At 39.3% G+C, this 17,021-nt stretch overlaps 1 protein-coding gene across 7 annotated transcripts in view; it reads right to left on the bottom strand.

The window, feature by feature from the left end:
* ALMS1 (ALMS1 centrosome and basal body associated protein) overlaps nucleotides 1–16,890 on the bottom strand; it is a 234,530-nt gene extending 217,640 nt beyond the window's left edge. For 5 of the 7 annotated variants that reach the window (XM_063617469.1, XM_055242943.2, XM_055242948.2 and 2 more), the window contains exon 1: nucleotides 16,563–16,888. In XM_063617469.1, coding sequence (XP_063473539.1) covers nucleotides 16,563–16,856 — 294 coding nt within the window. In that variant the 5' untranslated portion in view covers nucleotides 16,857–16,888. Of the gene's footprint in view, nucleotides 1–16,562 lie in introns of all 7 variants that reach the window. The other 2 variants (XR_010115578.1, XM_063617472.1) reach the window with 2 other exon arrangements.
* Nucleotides 16,891–17,021: the final 131 nt, after the last annotated feature.

Here is a 17,021-nt window from a genome sequence, read left to right as displayed (position 1 = left end):
CTTTTAAATCTTACTGGCTGAGATGGTTAAAAATCAACCCCAATAATAGGGACTGAAATCAACACATAGCACAGGAAGTGGGAACAAAAGTCAGAATCATTTTGTGAAGTAAGGGGTTGGGGCAGCACTCTCCTCCTAGTGAAAGAAGGCAATAAAAGTTGTGACCATAGCCCAAGGCTGAAGGAACACAAATGGACAGATTACAGGCAATAAAACAAAAATGACCTGGTCAAGCCACCCACTGGTTCAGGGATTGGTTCTTGAGATTTTTCCCAATATCCCTGAAGAATAAGAACTCAGAGCTTCCAATATAAGATTTCCTTCTAAAGAAGATGCCATAAGGGACAAAGCAGAAACAACCACAAAAAGAGCAGGTAGAGAAGAATGCACACAAAGAGAAAACAAAATAACCCTCTTACTAAAAATCAGATTACAAACTATACTTCCAAAGGACTTTAAAATAGTATCTCAGATCCTCCAAGAGATAAAGAAAGATACAAGGTGCACAGTGGCTCACACCTGTAATCCCAGCACTTTGGGAGGCCAAGGCAGGAGGATCACCTGAGGTCAGGAGTTCCAGACCAGCCTGGCCAACATGGCAAAACCCGGTCTCTACTAAAAATACAAAAATTAGCCGGGCGTGATGGCATGCACCTGTAAAAGGGAAAATTAAAACATTCACAGATAAACAAACGCTGAGAGAGTTCATTACCACTAGACCTCACCTGGAAGAAATGCTAATGGCAGTCCTTCAAGTTGAAATTAAAGGATGCTAGATAGTAACTTTAAGCCATAGGAAAATATAAAGTTCTCTGGTAAAGGTAAATACATGGACAAATATAAAAACATTATTTTAATTCTGGTGAGTAACTCCACCTTAATTCTTTTACAGGATTTAAAAGACAAAAGCATAAAAATTAACTATAAATCTACATGCTATGATTTGAGTATCTGTCCCCTCTAAAACTCATGTTAAAACTTAATCCACAATGTGGCAGTATTGAGAGGTAGAACCTATCAGAGGTGATTGGGTCATGAGGGATCTGGGCTCTCATGAATGAATTAATCATGAGGGCAGATCTGAACGGCTTAATGACTTGATGGATTAATGGATTAATGGCTTATCACGAGAGTGGACTGGTAGCTTTATAAGAAGAGGAAGAGAGACCTGAGCTAGCATGCCCAGCCCCCTCACCATGTGCCCTGCACCACCTCAGGATTCTGCAGAGTCCCCATCCGCAAGAAAGCCCTCATCAGGCCCTCACCCTTGACCTTGGATTTCTCAGCCTCCATAACTTTTTAAAATAAACTACCCAGTTTCAAGTATTGTTATAAGCAAGAGAAAACAAAGAAAGTATGTTAATGATTAAACAATATATAAACACGTTACTTGTGACACCAGTAAAATGTTAACAGGGTACTAATAACTCTGGCCAGGTGCAGTGGCTCATGCCTGTAATCCAGCACTTTGGGAGGCAAGGCGAGTGGATTACTTGAGGTCAGGAGTTTGAGACCAGCCTGGCCAACAATGGCGAAACCCCGTCTCTGTTAAAAATGTAAACATTAGTCAAGCATGGTGGGCTGTGCCTGTAGTCCCAGCTACTTGGGAGACTAAGGCAGGAGAATCACTTGAACCCAGGAGGTGGAGGTTGGGGGCCAAAGCTATAAAGGACTAGAGTTTTTATATGTGATTGAAGTGAAGTTGTTACTAGTTTAAACAGGTTGTTATCCTCCTAAGGAGTTTTATGATATTCTCATGGTAACTACAATGAAAATAGCTATAGAATATACACAAAAGGAAATAAGAAAATCAAAATATATCCCTACCAAAAATGTTGACTAAACACAAAGAAAGGTAGAAGGGGAGAAAACGAAAAACAAGCTATGAAAGGACAAAGAAATTACCAAAAAAAAAAAAAAAAACCCCATAGGATTGAAAAACAGGGCCCAACTATATGCTGTTTAGAAGACACTTTGGAACTAAGGACACACACAGGCTCTAAGTAAAAAGATTCAAAAAGATATTCCATGCAAATGGTAACCAAAAGAGAGCAGTAGTGGCTACACTAATATCAGACAAAATACATTTTTAAAGAAAACTGATACCATAGACAAAGGAGAACATTATGGGGTCAATAGACAAATAAGATATAATAACTATATATGTGTCAAACATTGGAGCTCCTAAATACTTAAAGCAAACATTGATAAAATTGAAAGGAGCTCTCCAAAAACAGTGAGAGACTTCAATAACCAACTTTCCATGATGGATAGAACGAGATCAATAAGGAGAGAAAACACCTGAACAGCACTACAGACCAATTGGACCTAACACACATATACAGAACACTCCACCCAACAACAGCACAATATACATTCTTCTCAAGTGCACGTGAAACATTCCCCAGGATACACCGCATGTTAGGCCACAAAGTATTAGGTATCTTTTCTCATCACAACAGAATGAAACTAGAAGGTAGCTGCAGAAAGAAAAGTGGAAAATCAAGAAATTTGTAGAAATTAAACAACAAACTATTAAAAAGACAATGGGTCAAGGAAGAAGTAACAAAGGAAATAAGAAAATACATTAAGACAAAAATGAAAGCACAAAATACCAAGCTTATGGAATGTAGCAAAAGTAGAACTAAGAAGGTAATCTACAGTTGTAAATAACTATATTAAAAAAAATTTCATGTCAATAATCTAATATTACACCTTGAAGAACTAGAAAAAGAAACTAAACCCAAAGCAATCAGAAGGAAAAAATAAGATTAGAGCAAACATAAAGAAAAGAGAATAGAAAAACAGTAGGAAAAAAATCAAGAAAACCAATAGTTATTTGAAAATATCAACAAAACTGACAAACCTTTAGCTAGACTGACTGAGGAAAAAAAAAAAAGCCCTCAAATAACTAAATTTAGAAATGAAAGAGGGGACATGACAACCAATGCCACAGAAATAAAAAGGATCATAGGAGAATACTATGAACAACTGTACTCCAACTAATTGGACAGCCTAGAAGAAACGGATCAATTCCTAGAAACACACAGCCTACCAAGACTGAGTAACATGAAAAAATAAGAAAATCTCAACAGACCAATAACAAGGAAATTGAATCAATAATCCAAAATCTCCCAACAAAGGAAAGCCCATGGCCGGGTGCAGTGGCTCACACCTGTAATCCCAGTACTTTGGGAGGCCAAGGCAGGAGAAATGCTTGAGCTCAGGAGTTAGAGACCAGCCTGGGCAACATGGTGAGATCCTGTCTCTACTAAAAATACAAAGAAAATAGCTGGACATGGTGGTGCTTGCCTGTGGTAACAGCTACTTGGGAGGCTGAGGTGAGAGGACTGCTTGAGCCTGGAGGGCAGAGGTTGCAGTGAGCTGAGATTGCACCACTGCACTCCAGCCTAGGTGAAAAAGTAAGACCCTGTCTCAAAAAAAAAAAAAAAAACCCAAAACAGAGGTCTGGTGAAGCATATAAAGAAGTCGGAAGTAATCACTCCCATCCCCATCACAAAAAAAAAAAAAAAAAAAAAAGCTGAACAAACTAAAAAATCAAAACTCTTCTTATATCCATCAGAGAACTGAGATGAAGGGCAAACTATTGTTCCAAAAATTGGATAGGTACATACACAGGAAATCACAACTTACCAGGGCAGAATCCCAAGAACAGAAATCACTGTGGGAACTAACTAGTACTAGAGAAGAAAAATCTAGTGTAATTGACAAATTGCTGGAGGTGCAACGCAGACAACTTTGAGAATTAAAAGCTGCAGGGAAACCAGTCTTAGGGAGGGCCTCCATACTTCTGTAAGTTTTATCTCCACAACCCCTAGCATGTTACCACAGTCAAGATGAGAGAAAAATACCTACCTTCCAGTTAGGGGGAAGGGGTTGGGGGATAACCATTTTGAATATTCCCAGAATATTTTGTTCTTCTTAGAAAACTTGCCCTCAAACTATTTTACCAGAGCCTAACCAACTAGAGTTTTACAGACTAACTGACCTTAGGGAAAGGAAATACCCAACTTCAGCCCACTCTAACTTTTGAGGAAGGGGAAGGGAAATAACCAACTCAAGCCCACTGGAGCCTTCAACATGGGAGAAGGGAAATGGCCAACTCTAGCCACTTCTAGCCTTCCTGTCTCACCTGTGGGTGGGGGATGAGAAACATTCATGAAGGTCACAGCCCAGAGGAAAGACTGAGACCTAATCACAGGACTATAAAACACTTCCCCTCACCCCCAAAACTTTATCACTGTATCAATAGGGCTCCTGATAGTAACAGAGAAATGTAACTGAAAGAACACCACATCCCAGATCTTATTTAAGAAGAAATCCTTAGGGAAACCCATAGCCAATGGGGGATACAAAATCAAGGTCACCAGGGGAAATTCTAGTCTCTGAAACCTATAGTATGGCAGATAGTAAATACAATACAACTTCTAACGAGATAAATAAAGATATATTTACTTCAGTTCCTTTCACATCCAAGTACATCATGTTTGGTTTTCAACCAAAAATTACAAGGCATACTAAAAGACAAAAACACAGTTTGGAGGAGACTGAGCAAGCATTACAATCAGACTCAGATATGGCAGAGATGTTGGAATTTAAGTTTGGGAAGATTAAAACATTCTGGAGATGGACTATAGTGATGGTTACACAACTATGTGAATGTACTTAATGCCACTTAAAAAATGGTTAAATGGTCAATTTTATGTTATGTGTATTTTACCACAGCAAAAAAGAAAAAAAAAAATCAAGGGGGAAGAAACAAGTAAGCTATTAAACCATGAAAAGACATGGAGGAATTTTAAATGCATATTGCTAAGTGACAGAAGTCATTCTGAAAAGGCTACATACTGTAAGGTTCTAACTATATGACATTGCAAAGACAAAACTACAAAAACAGTAAAAACATTAGTGGTTTCCAGGGTTTCAGAAATAAGGAAGGAATGATGAACAGGTGAAAGTCAAGAGATTTTTAGGACAGTGAAATCATTCCATATGACACCACATGTTCCACCATAATACTGGAAACATGTCATTATTCATTTGTCAAAACCTAAAGAATGTACAAAACAGAGTAAACCATAATAGAAACTACGAATTTTAATAATAATGTATTGGCCAGGTGCGGTGGCTCAAGCCTGTAATCCCAGAACTTTGGGAGGCCAAGGCAGGCAGATCATTTGAGGTCAGGAGTTCGAGACCAGCCTGACCAACACGGTGAAACCCCATCTCTACTAAAAATGCAAAAAAATTAGCTGGGCATGGTGGCACATGCCTGTAATCTCAGCTACTTGGGAGGCTGCAGCATGAGAACTACATGAACTCGGGAGGCTGAGGTTGCAGTAAGCCAAGACTGCCCCACTGTACTCAAGCATGGACAACAGAGCAAGACTCCGTCTCAAAATAAATAAATAAATAATAATGATAATGTATCAATACTAGCTCATCAATTATAACAAATATGCCATGCTACTGCAACACAGAAAGGAGGGAAGGAGGAAGTGGTAAATAAGAATTCTGTACTTTCTGCTCAATTTCTCTGTAAACGTATAGCTACTTCCTAAAAAGATCTATTAATTTTTTTAAAGAACAGAACATCTAGACAAAACACTAACAAGGAAATATAAGATGTGAACAACACTGTAAACAACTAGACCTAATAAGAATCATAGAACATTCCATCTGAGAGCAGCTTAATATACATTCTTTTCGAAGTACAAATGGAACATTCCCTAAGATAGACCATTTGTTAGGCCATAAAACCTCAAAAGTTTAAAATAATTAAAATCATAAGGTATATTCTCAAATCACAATGAATTTAGAAATCAACATCAGAGAAACTCACAAATATGTGGAAAGTAAGTAACAGACTCCTAAATAACCAATAGGTCAAAGAAAAATCATGAAAAAGAATTTTAAGTATTTTGAAATGATAAAACACCACATACCAAAACTTATGAGTTGCGACTAAACTGCTATTCAGAGGGAAATTTATAGTTATAAACATGTATATTACAAGTAGAATAAAGATCAATATTCTAGTCTTCCATCTTAAACTAGAAAAGAGAAAACTAAACCTGAGCAAAGCAGAAGGGTTCAAATGGAAATAGAGAATAGTGAAAAGCAATCAAACCAAAAGTTAGTCTCTTGAAATATCAACAAAATTTTAAAACCTTTAACTAGACTCACCAAGGAGAAAAGAGACTCAAATTACTAAAATAAAAAATAAAAAAGGGGGTCTGGCGTGAACCCGGGAGGCGGAGCTTGCAGTGAGCCGAGATTGCGCCACTGCACTCCAGCCTGGGCGACAGAGTGAGACTCCGTCTCAAAAAAAAAAAAATAAAAATAAAAAAAATAAAAATAAAAAAGGGGACTTCACTGCCAACTTTACAGAAATACAAAGCATTATAAGAGAATACTATTTTTAAACTGTATATCAACAAATTTGATAACTTAGAAGAGATGCACAGATGCCCAGAAAAATCACACATTACTGAAACTGACTTAAGAAAGAATGGACAATCTGAATAGACCCATAACAAGAAAAAAGAGCGATTTAGTAATTAAGATACTATACCCCATCCTGCAACAAAAAAGAGCCCAGACCCATTTGATGTAACCTATCAAACTTTCAAAGAATTAATGCCAGTCCTTCACAAACTCTTCCAAAAACAATAGGAAACTTTCAATTCACTTTATGAGGTCAATATTACCCTGATACCAAACCAGACAAAAGCATCAAAAGAAAACTACAGACCAATATATCTTACAAATATAGATGGAATAACTCTAAACAAAATACAAGCGTGTGTGTGTGTGTGTGTGTGTGTGTGTGTATTTCTATGACAGGCAACACATAAGATGTTTATACACTGTGACAAAGTGAGTTATTTTCACAAGGCTGGTTTAATAACCTAATATAAATTAATGTAATACATCGATTAATAATTTGACAAAATTATTATTAAAAACACTTAAGAAATTAGGGATAGAAACTTCATCAATATGATAAGCGCATCTATTAAAAACCCACAACTAACATCATACTCGGGGGTAAAAGACTGGATGCTTTCTCCCTAAGACAAGCTTGTACAACCCACAACCCAGAACCACGAATGTGGCCCAACACAAATTCGTAAACCTTCTTAAAATAGTATATTTTTGCAATTTTTTTTTTAGCTCATCAGCTATTGTTAGTGTATTTCATGTGTGGCCCAAGACAATTCTTCCAATGTAGCCCAGGGAAGCCAAAAGATTGGACACCCCTGCCCTAAGATCAGGAATAAAAAAGCATATACACTCTTACGCCTCCTATTCAATATTTTACTAAAGGTTCTAGCCAGGGCAATTAGCCATAAATAAAGAAATAAAGAAATAAATAGCATCCAGATTGGAAAGAAAAAATAAAGCTATATATATTTGCCCTTGACATGATCTTTACAAGAAAATCATAGAGAACCCACAAATAATCTATTAGGATGAATAAACAAGTTCAGAAGAGATTCAGAAACAGTATTAATATATATAAAAATCAAGTATTTTTAAACATTTACAATGAATAACCCAAACATTCAATTAAGAAAAATAATTCCACTTACAACACCATTAAAAACAATAAAATACTTTGAAGAATTTAAGAAAAAAAGTGCAATTCTGAAAATTATAAAACATTATTGAAATTTAAAGAAGATCTAATTACAGTTGTATGCCACATAAGAACATTTCCACCAATTACAGACCACATACATAATGGTGGTCCTATAAGATTATAATACTGGCCCAGCATGGTGGCTCAAGCCTCTAATCCCAGCACTTTGGGAGGCCAAGGTGGGCAGATCACTTGAGTCAGGAGTTTGGGACCAGCCTAGGCAACATGACAAAACTCCATCTCTACTAAAAATACAAAAATTAGCCAGGCGTGATGGCACACACCTGTAATTCCAGCTACTCAGGAGGCTGAGACATGAGAATCACTTGAGCCTGGGAAGCGGTGGTTGCAGTGAGAGGAGATTTTGTCACTGCACTCCAGCCTGGGCGACAGAGCGAGACTCTTGTCTCAAAAAAATAAAAATAAAAAAATAAAAATAAAATATATATACATGTAAAATACCATATTTTTACTATACCTTTTCTAAGTATTTGTGTTAGATACACAAATGTATCTAACACAAATACTTACCACGGTGTTACAACTGCCTACAGTATTCAGTATTGCAACACGCTGTACAGGTTTGTAGCCTAGGAGCAAACAGACTATATAGCCTAGGTGTGTAGTAGGCTATGCCATCTAGGTTTGTGTACGTACACTATATGATGTTTGCACAACAATGAAATAGTGTAATGAAACATTTCTCAGAATGTATCCTCATCAATTGACACGACTATAAATGAAAGGATATCCCATGTTCATGAACCAGATGATTAGGCCAGGCACGGTGGCTCAAGCCTGCAATCCCAGCACTTTGAGAGGCCAAGGCAGGTGGATCACTTGAGGTCAGGAGTTCGAGACCAGCCTGGCCAACATGGTGAAACCCTGTCTCTACTAAAGATACAAAAATAAGCCAGGCGTAGTGGTGTGCACCTATAATCCCAGCTACTGGAGGCTGAGACAGGAGAACTGCTTGAACCCAGGAGGCAGAGGTTTCAGTGAGCTGAGATTGCACCACTGCACTCCAGCCTGGGCAAGACTCCATCTCAAAAAAAAAAAAGGACGAGATGATTTAATATCGAGATGACCATACTCCCAAATTGATCTACAGATTCATCACAATCTCTATCAAAATACTAGCTGGCTTCTTTGTAGAAACTGACAAGCTAATCTAAAATTCACATGGAATTGCAAGGGGCTCCAGAATGGCTAAAATATCTTGAAAAAGGAAAGCAAAGTTGGAGAACTCCCCCATTTCAAAACTTACTATAAAGCAATATTAATCAAAAGAGTGTCTCCTAGTCAGGCATGGTGGCTCACGCCTGTAATCCCAGCACATTGAAAGGCCGAGGTGGGCAGATGGCTTTAGCCCAAGAGTTTGAGACCAGCCTGGGCAACATGGTGAGATTCCATCCCTACAAAACCTACAAAAATTAGCCAGGCATGGTGGCATGTGCCTGTAGTTCCAGCTACATGGTAGGCTGAGATAGGAGGTCCACTTGAGCCCAGGAGGTGGAGGTTGCAGTGAGCCGAGATTGCACCACTGCATGCACTCCAGCCTGGGCAACAAAGAGACACCTATCTTAGAAAAAAAAAAAAAAAAGGTGTCTCCTGGCATAAGGTGGGCATACAGATCAATGAAATAGAATTGGGAATCCAGAAATAAACCCATATATCTATGGCTAACTGATTTTCTACAAGGGTACTAAGACCAATCAATGGGGAAAAGAATAGCCTCTTTAACAAATGGTGCTGCAGAAAGACAAACTGCCTATTCTTCCAAGTGGGAGCTAAATAACATGTACATGTGGAAGCAGAGTATGGAATGACAGAGAGTGGAATCTTGGAAGGGTGGGGAGTGTGAGAGTGGGGTGGATGAAGAGAAATTACTTAATGAGTACAACGTAGGCTACTCCACTGATGGATACACTAAAAGCCCTGACTTCACCACTATGCAATATATCAATGTAACAAAATTATACTTGAACTCTATAAATTTACACAAATCAATAAAATTTAAAAAAACAGTGCTGGATAGTCACATACAAAAGAATAAAGTTTGAACCCTTTCTTCACATCATATACAAAAATTAATTCAAAATGGATCAAAGACCTACAAGTAATAGCAATACTATAAAATCTCAAAGAAAACAAAGTAGGTCCTCATGACCTCACATTTGTCTAAGGGACTGTATCTTGTCAATCCCTTGATTGATAAGGGATTATATATGTAATATGCATATACATAAAGAATATATATAAAGAATTCTTACAATCCAATAGTAAATAGACAAATAACCCAATTAAAGAATGGGCAAAAGACCTGAATAGATATTTCTCCAAAGAAGACACACAAATGGCCAAGAAGCACATGAACAGATGCATGAACCATAAGGGAAATGCAAATCAAAACTACAACAAAGTCAGGTAATAACAAGTGCTGATAAGGATGTGGAGAAACTGGAACTCTCATACACTGCTAATAGGAATGCCACTTTGGAAAACAATCTGGCACGTCCTTAAAAAGTTAACAAAATTCCATATGTCGCAAAAATTCTACTCCTAGATATACATCCAAGAGAAATGAATCTATATGTCCACACATACACTTATATAAGAATGTCTATGGTAGCATTATACATAACAGCCAAAAAGTAGGAAAAAAAAATGTCCATCAACTGATGAATGGATATACAAAATATCACATATCCATATAATAAAATATTATTCGGCCATATAAAGTAATGAAGTACTGATACATGCCACATCATAGGTGAATCCTGAAACCATTAAGCTAAGTGAAAGAAGCCCAGTCACAAAAAAAAAAACATATCATTCCATTTATATGAAATGCCCAAAATAGGTAAATCTATAGACAGAAGGTAGATTAATAGTTGCATATGGGGAATGGAAGACAAGGGATATTAGCTAAAGTGTATGGGGTTTCTTTTAGAAGTGATAAAATGTTCTAAAACTGACCGTGATCATGATGGCACATATCTATGAATATACTGAAAACGACTGAATTGTGCACTTTAAATTAAAGGTGAATTGTACAGTATGTGAAAGATACCTCAAAAAAGCGATTAAAATGTTTTTAAGTAAGTCAATTAAGCACTCAACACAAGGAAATACACACAAACACACACACATCAAAGTAAACCTAAGGAAACAGTAAAAGATGAAAACTGAACTTTTTATTAAAATTAATAATTTTTTAATTAAAAAATAAACAGCAACAGAATTAAACTTAAGAGCTGTGTCCTTGAATGAAAAATAAATTAAATAAACCCCTACCTAGTCAAATCAGGAGAAAAATAAAGCATAATTACACAAAATTGGGAATGAGAAGTGAAAATAACCACAGAGGCAAATGAAAAAATAAAGAACACTGTGTAGCACTCCATTAAAATTAACTAGAAACCCTTACTGAAAAGAATGATTTCCTAGGAAAATTATCAAAATTAACCCAAAAAAGGAGAACATATATAGACTACAACCCTGAAAGGAATCCAGAGATAGTTTAAATGGTGATATCTTTCAAACATACAAGAAAGAAAAATTCCTTTGTACTTACACTGTTCCAGAAAAACAAAAATCATCCAAGTACCTTTCATGAAAATGGCATAATATTGATGTCAAGTTTGATAAATACTGGCCAAGAAAACAAAAAACAAACAGAAAAACATTTAAAACCATTATCAAATATCTGCAAATAAAATCTAGCAGTTCCTCAAGAGAAAAGCACACTACGACTAAATAGTTTTTACCCTAGGATTAATATTAAGAATAAAATGTATATGAATAGGTTAAAAAAATAAATTGTGCACTGTAGATAAATTTGGAGATGGGGAGCAGAAACGGGAGAGGTTCAGCCTGTGTTCTCTCCTTTGAAACTGTAACCTGCTTATGGGGGGATGTTGAACTCTGGGTGGGAGACAGAGGTTAAGAGGGAAGATGGGGAAAGAAGATGACAGAGAGGAAACTAAAGATTTCCAAGCACTGTTGAGCCGGGCGCAGTGGCTCATCACATCTGTAATGCCAGCACTTTGGGAGGCCAAGGCGGGTGGATAACCTTGAGGTCAAGAGATCAAGACCATCCTGGCCAACATGGTGAAACCCCATCTCTACTAAAAATACAAAAATTAGCTAGGCACGGTGGCGCGCATCTGTAGTCCCAGCTACTGGGAAGGCTGAGGCAGGAGAATCACTGGAACCCAGGAGGCAGAGGTTGCAGTTAGCCAAGATCGCGCCACTGCCACTCCAGCCTGGTGACAAAAGCGAGAGACTCCATCTAAAAAAAAAAAAAAAAAAAAAAAAAGATTTCCAAGCACTGTTGATGACCCAATTAAAAGTTGGAGACCAAGAATTTCTAGTGATGCCAACCCAGAGAACTGAATTATCTTCCCCAGCACAACTCAGAAATTCAGGTTAAGGAATTACAAGAAGTGTCTGAATGGTCTGTAGGACCAGCATAAAAACAACATAAGGCTCTGAATCACTCACTTCCCTCTTAAAAAGACTCAGTTATAAGACTGGCCATATTTTGCTTCAAATTTAAACAGTATCATAGCTTAACTCAGCCTTAGTAATAGGACTACAAACTTAATCACTGCCTTATATAACACCACTATAACTCCCTTATTATCTAGTGAGATATGAGAGTAAATTGAATAACACAATTTTTTCATTTAACTTGAGAGTAAACTGGATGAAATTAATGTTTCCTATTATTTGATCTCATCCTCTAAATATGCAGCATTAGATGTTATATGACACATCTAAGAATTTCACAGCTCATAAATTTCTAGCAAGAAACATACTAAGCATTTTCTCCTTAAACACTTTCCAACCCATGCCAGTAAGTTTCAATATGCCAGTGAACTAAAGGAAAAATTATCTGAATACTCATTGTATCATCGTAAATCTACCTTTAATACAGAAAATCATCTATATATTCTATATATTATCATATATTCTCTCAGGTACATAAGAAAATATCTAATTTCTCTCAGGGGAAAGAAAAAACCGTGGGGAGGAAAAAAATACTCCAGGCTCTCAGAAGTAAGATTTTCTATTACCCATAGATAGTTCACTATTAGAGGCCGGGCGCGGTGGCTCATGCCTCTAATCCCAATACTTTGGGAGGCTGAGGCAGGCAGATCACAGGTCAGGAGTTCGAGACCAGCCTGGCCAACATGGTGAAACCCCATCTCTACTAAAAATACAAAAATTAGCCAGGCGTGGTGGTGGATGCCTGTAATCCCAGCTACTCGGGAGGCTGAGGCAGGAGAATTGCTTGAACCCAGGAGGCAGAGGTTGCAGTGAACCAAGATCGTGACACTGCACTCCAGCCTGGGCGACAGAGCAAGACTTCATCTCCGTGGGGGAAAAAAGAGAGTTCATTATTAAACAGGATAATAATTTTCCCACATTGGCTGTAGTAAAAGAGGGTTAGCTTAAAAATTCCTCCTCTGGGTCCCTACCTCTCACCATAAGCAAAGATTAACTCAAGATGGATTAAAGACTTCAATATAAGGCCCGAAACTATAACAATCCTAAAGAATTCTTAGGAAAAAAGTTTATGATTAAGACCTCAAAAGCAAATGCAACAAAAATAAAAACAGACAAATGGAACTTAATTAAACTAGAAGAGCTCCTGCACAGCAAAATAAACTACCAACAGAGTAAACAGACAACCTACAGGATGGAAGAAAATATCTGCAAACTATGCATCTGACAAAGGTCTAATATCCAGCATCTATAAGGAACTCAAACAAATCAACAGGAAAAAAAAACAAATAACCCCACTAAAAAGCACGCAAAAGATTGGACACTTCTCAAAAGAAGACATACGAGTGGCCAAAAAACATGAAAAAATGCTCAACATCACTAAGCACCAGAGAAATGCGAATTAAAATCACAATGAGATACCATCTCATACCAGTCAGAATGGCTATTATTAAAAAGTCAAAAAATAGATGTTGTCAAGGATGAGAAGAAAAGGGAACATGTATACACTGTTGTTGGGAATGTGTTGTTCAACTCCTATGGAAAGCAGTATGGAGATTTCTTGAAGAACTCAAACCACAACTACCATTTGACCCAGCAATCCTACTACTGGTTATCTAGTCAAAGGAAAATAAATCATTTCATCCAAAAGACATCTGAGCCAGGCACACTGGCTCACACCTGTAGTCCCAGCACTTTGGGAAGCCAAGGCAGAGTGTCACTTGAGCCCAGGTGTTCTAGACCAGCTAGACTCTATTAAAAAAAAAGAAAAAAGTCTGTGCTCATATGTTTATCACAGCACCGTTCACAATAGCAAAGTCATGAAATCAACCTAAGTGTCCATCAACAACTGAATGGGTAAAGAAAATGTAGTATGTATTAATATACATCGTGGAATATTATGCAGCTATAAACAGAATGAAATCCTGTCCTTTGCAGCAACATGGATGGAGGCTGGAGGCTATTTATCAAGTGAAACAATTCAGAAACAGAAAATCAAATACCACATGCTCTCACTGATAAGACAAGTGGGTACAATGGGTATACAGAGACATAAAGATAAATGAGTGCAATAAGTACACACAGACATAAAGATGGAAATAAACAGATACCGGGGGCTCCAGAAGGAGGAGAGAACGGTTGAAAAATTACCTATCAAGTACAATGTTATACTATCAGGTACAAAGATACATTATTTGGGTGAGAGGTTCACTAGAAGCCCAAACCTCACCATTACGCAATATATCCATGTTAATTACATGCGTAGGTACCCCCAAATCTAAAATTAAATTAAATTAAAATTTTGTTTAAAAAACTCCTCCTCTAGGCTTCAAGATAAAGTTTGAATATTAATAGTTATTCAAGCAAGAAGTCACAGGACAAAATAAAAGTTAGGAGACCTAGTCAACAAGTGTGGCTTTAATTATGGTCTCTATGTAGATGACTTACAACTTGAAATCTCTAGCCCAGCCTTCTCCTTCAATCTTCAAAACCAAACTCATAATCCTAAGATTCACCCAACCAATTCCACCACCCACTCACAGCCACCACCTCCACCATAAATCTGGCCGTATCTTAATATTGGCACAACCATTCAAACAATAACCTAACACCTGGCTACTTCACCTTTCACATCCCATCCGTTATTAAGTATGATGATTTTGCCTCTTAAATATCTCTCAAATCAGTCCACTTTTCCCTGTATCCACCAACACTTCCCTATTCCAAAATTTCATCATCTTTTGCCTGGCAATGCTGCAATGGTCTCCTAATTTATGCCCTTGACCTATGACTACTGCTCCCCATCCCATCTTGCTATCACAGCTGTTCCACACTCTGCTATACACCTGATCTTTCTGAAACACCTAACTTAGCATACATGCCCTCGTTTCAAATATTTTCTTCAACTCCCCAAAGCTCTAGAGATAAAGCCCCTAAATCCTTGGCATAGCACACAAAGCCTTGCAGTCTGTGCTCAAACCACATTGGCTTCTGGGTCCTGGAAAATGCCATGCTCTCTCTCATCAACAGTACCTTTTCATGTGTTTTTCCCTCAGCTAGACGGCTCTTTCCCTCCCCTTTGCCTGATTAACCTTAAACTGTCTTCAGATGTCAGCTCTATCATAACCTCCTCAAGAAGGCTTTCCCAGCTTCACTGACAAGGCCAGATGATCTTACTTTATGCTTTCATAGAATATTAGCACATATTAGTTTCACTTTTATTTATGTGATCATCTGAAATCTGTCTGCCTCTGTCTAGACCATGAACACGAGGAAGGCAGAGACCAAAAATGTTTGGGTTCACCAAGCTTTCTTTAGCACCCAGCACAATGTGTGGCACATGGTGAATTCTAATAATACATGTTCAATGAATTAAGTACCCCCTGGAATATTCACCAGACAAAACAACAACTACTGCTCATTAGTGACAAAACTCTCCACCTTCACTGTCTGTGATGATGGAACTGTTCCATTATCTGCTCTGTCCAATATGGTAACCACTAGCCTAGTGTGGCTGCTGAGCACTTGAAAAGCGGTAAGAACAGACGCATGGAATTTTTCATTTATTTTTAAGTCTTATTCAAAACTGTAATAGTTTTCTCTTTAAGATGTAAAAAGCCACACGTAGCCAGTGGCTACTGTAGTGAACTGTCTTGCTCCTCGAAAAGCAGTAAGTTAAAAAAAGGGGGGGGTAAGAGCAGCAAATTAAATGGAGAGTTATTTTCAAAATGATCTTCGGGGGCCTACCATGAAATCGGCTTTCTCCATTGCGTATTATCTGTGCTTTGTAGTTTTCCAGACTGCTTGGAGCCGCATCACAAGCCTCCTGCATTCGAAGCCTCTCCTATCGGCTGGGGAACCCCTTTATTGCTACAAATGATAGTCCAGGGGAGGAAAACCCGCGCGGAGCCTCTCCAGACTAAATGATCGCGCGGTGTACATTATCCACATTACTCCCTCAGGGGAGTCCTGCAATTCAGTCAAGCTCATCTGCTCACTGTCTCCCCAACAAGATGCTCCCCAGGCAACCACTCGCTCCGGTCCTACACCGCCTTTTCCCTCCTTCAGGGCTCGACACACCCGTGGTCCTCTCTCAGCGTTTCTCACCCCCACTCACGGGGAATGCAGCCTCCCCTGAACGTCTACGGGAGTTCAAAAGGCCCAGGACCCACCGAGGGGTAGGAAACGAGAAGTCTTTGCCACAAAGCCTGGGAGACGCGGAGCAGCCGGCCGGCACCGAGGCTGGAGTCGGGGCAGCCTATTAGCCTCAGCCGCGCGCGTTTTCTCCGTCAGGTGGCGTGACCTGCGGGCGGGCGGAGCACTCGGTGCCCAGCTTCCACCCTAAACTCGCCGCGGCTCCACACCCCTCCCTGGCCCGCCTCACCTTCTCCAGGGAGGTCCGCTCGCCCTCCGAGTAGCGGTGCTGCGGGGGCGACGGCGGAGGCAAAATCCTGCCGGGGTGCGCCTGCAGCCAGGCCTTGGCCTCCTCGTCCTCCTCGTCGTCTGTACTTTCCAGATGCTGGTGCCCGTAGTGAGATTCGGAGTCCAACTCCCGCCCCGCCTCTTCCTCCACCTCCTCCACGACCACTACGTCGTCCAAGTTCGCCGCCGCTGCCTCTGCAGCCTCCTCCTCCTCCTCCTCCAGCTCGCCCTGCCATGGCTGATCCTCGGGCTCCATGTTGGTGTCTCGCTCTAGGCTGCAGAGGAGGAGGGGGGGGAGGGAGGGGAAGGGGAGAGACCTGACTGGCGGTTGTGGCCCAGCGTAGGCTCAGTGCCGCCCGCTTGGGCGGGGCCGGGAGACTGCGCGCGCGTTGCTAGGGACGCCGCGCGAGGCCCGGCGGGA

This window comes from Symphalangus syndactylus, chromosome 14, assembly GCF_028878055.3.
Source record: "Symphalangus syndactylus isolate Jambi chromosome 14, NHGRI_mSymSyn1-v2.1_pri, whole genome shotgun sequence".
NCBI lineage: Eukaryota > Metazoa > Chordata > Mammalia > Primates > Hylobatidae > Symphalangus > Symphalangus syndactylus.
This window is presented reverse-complemented; position numbering and strand designations above follow the sequence as displayed.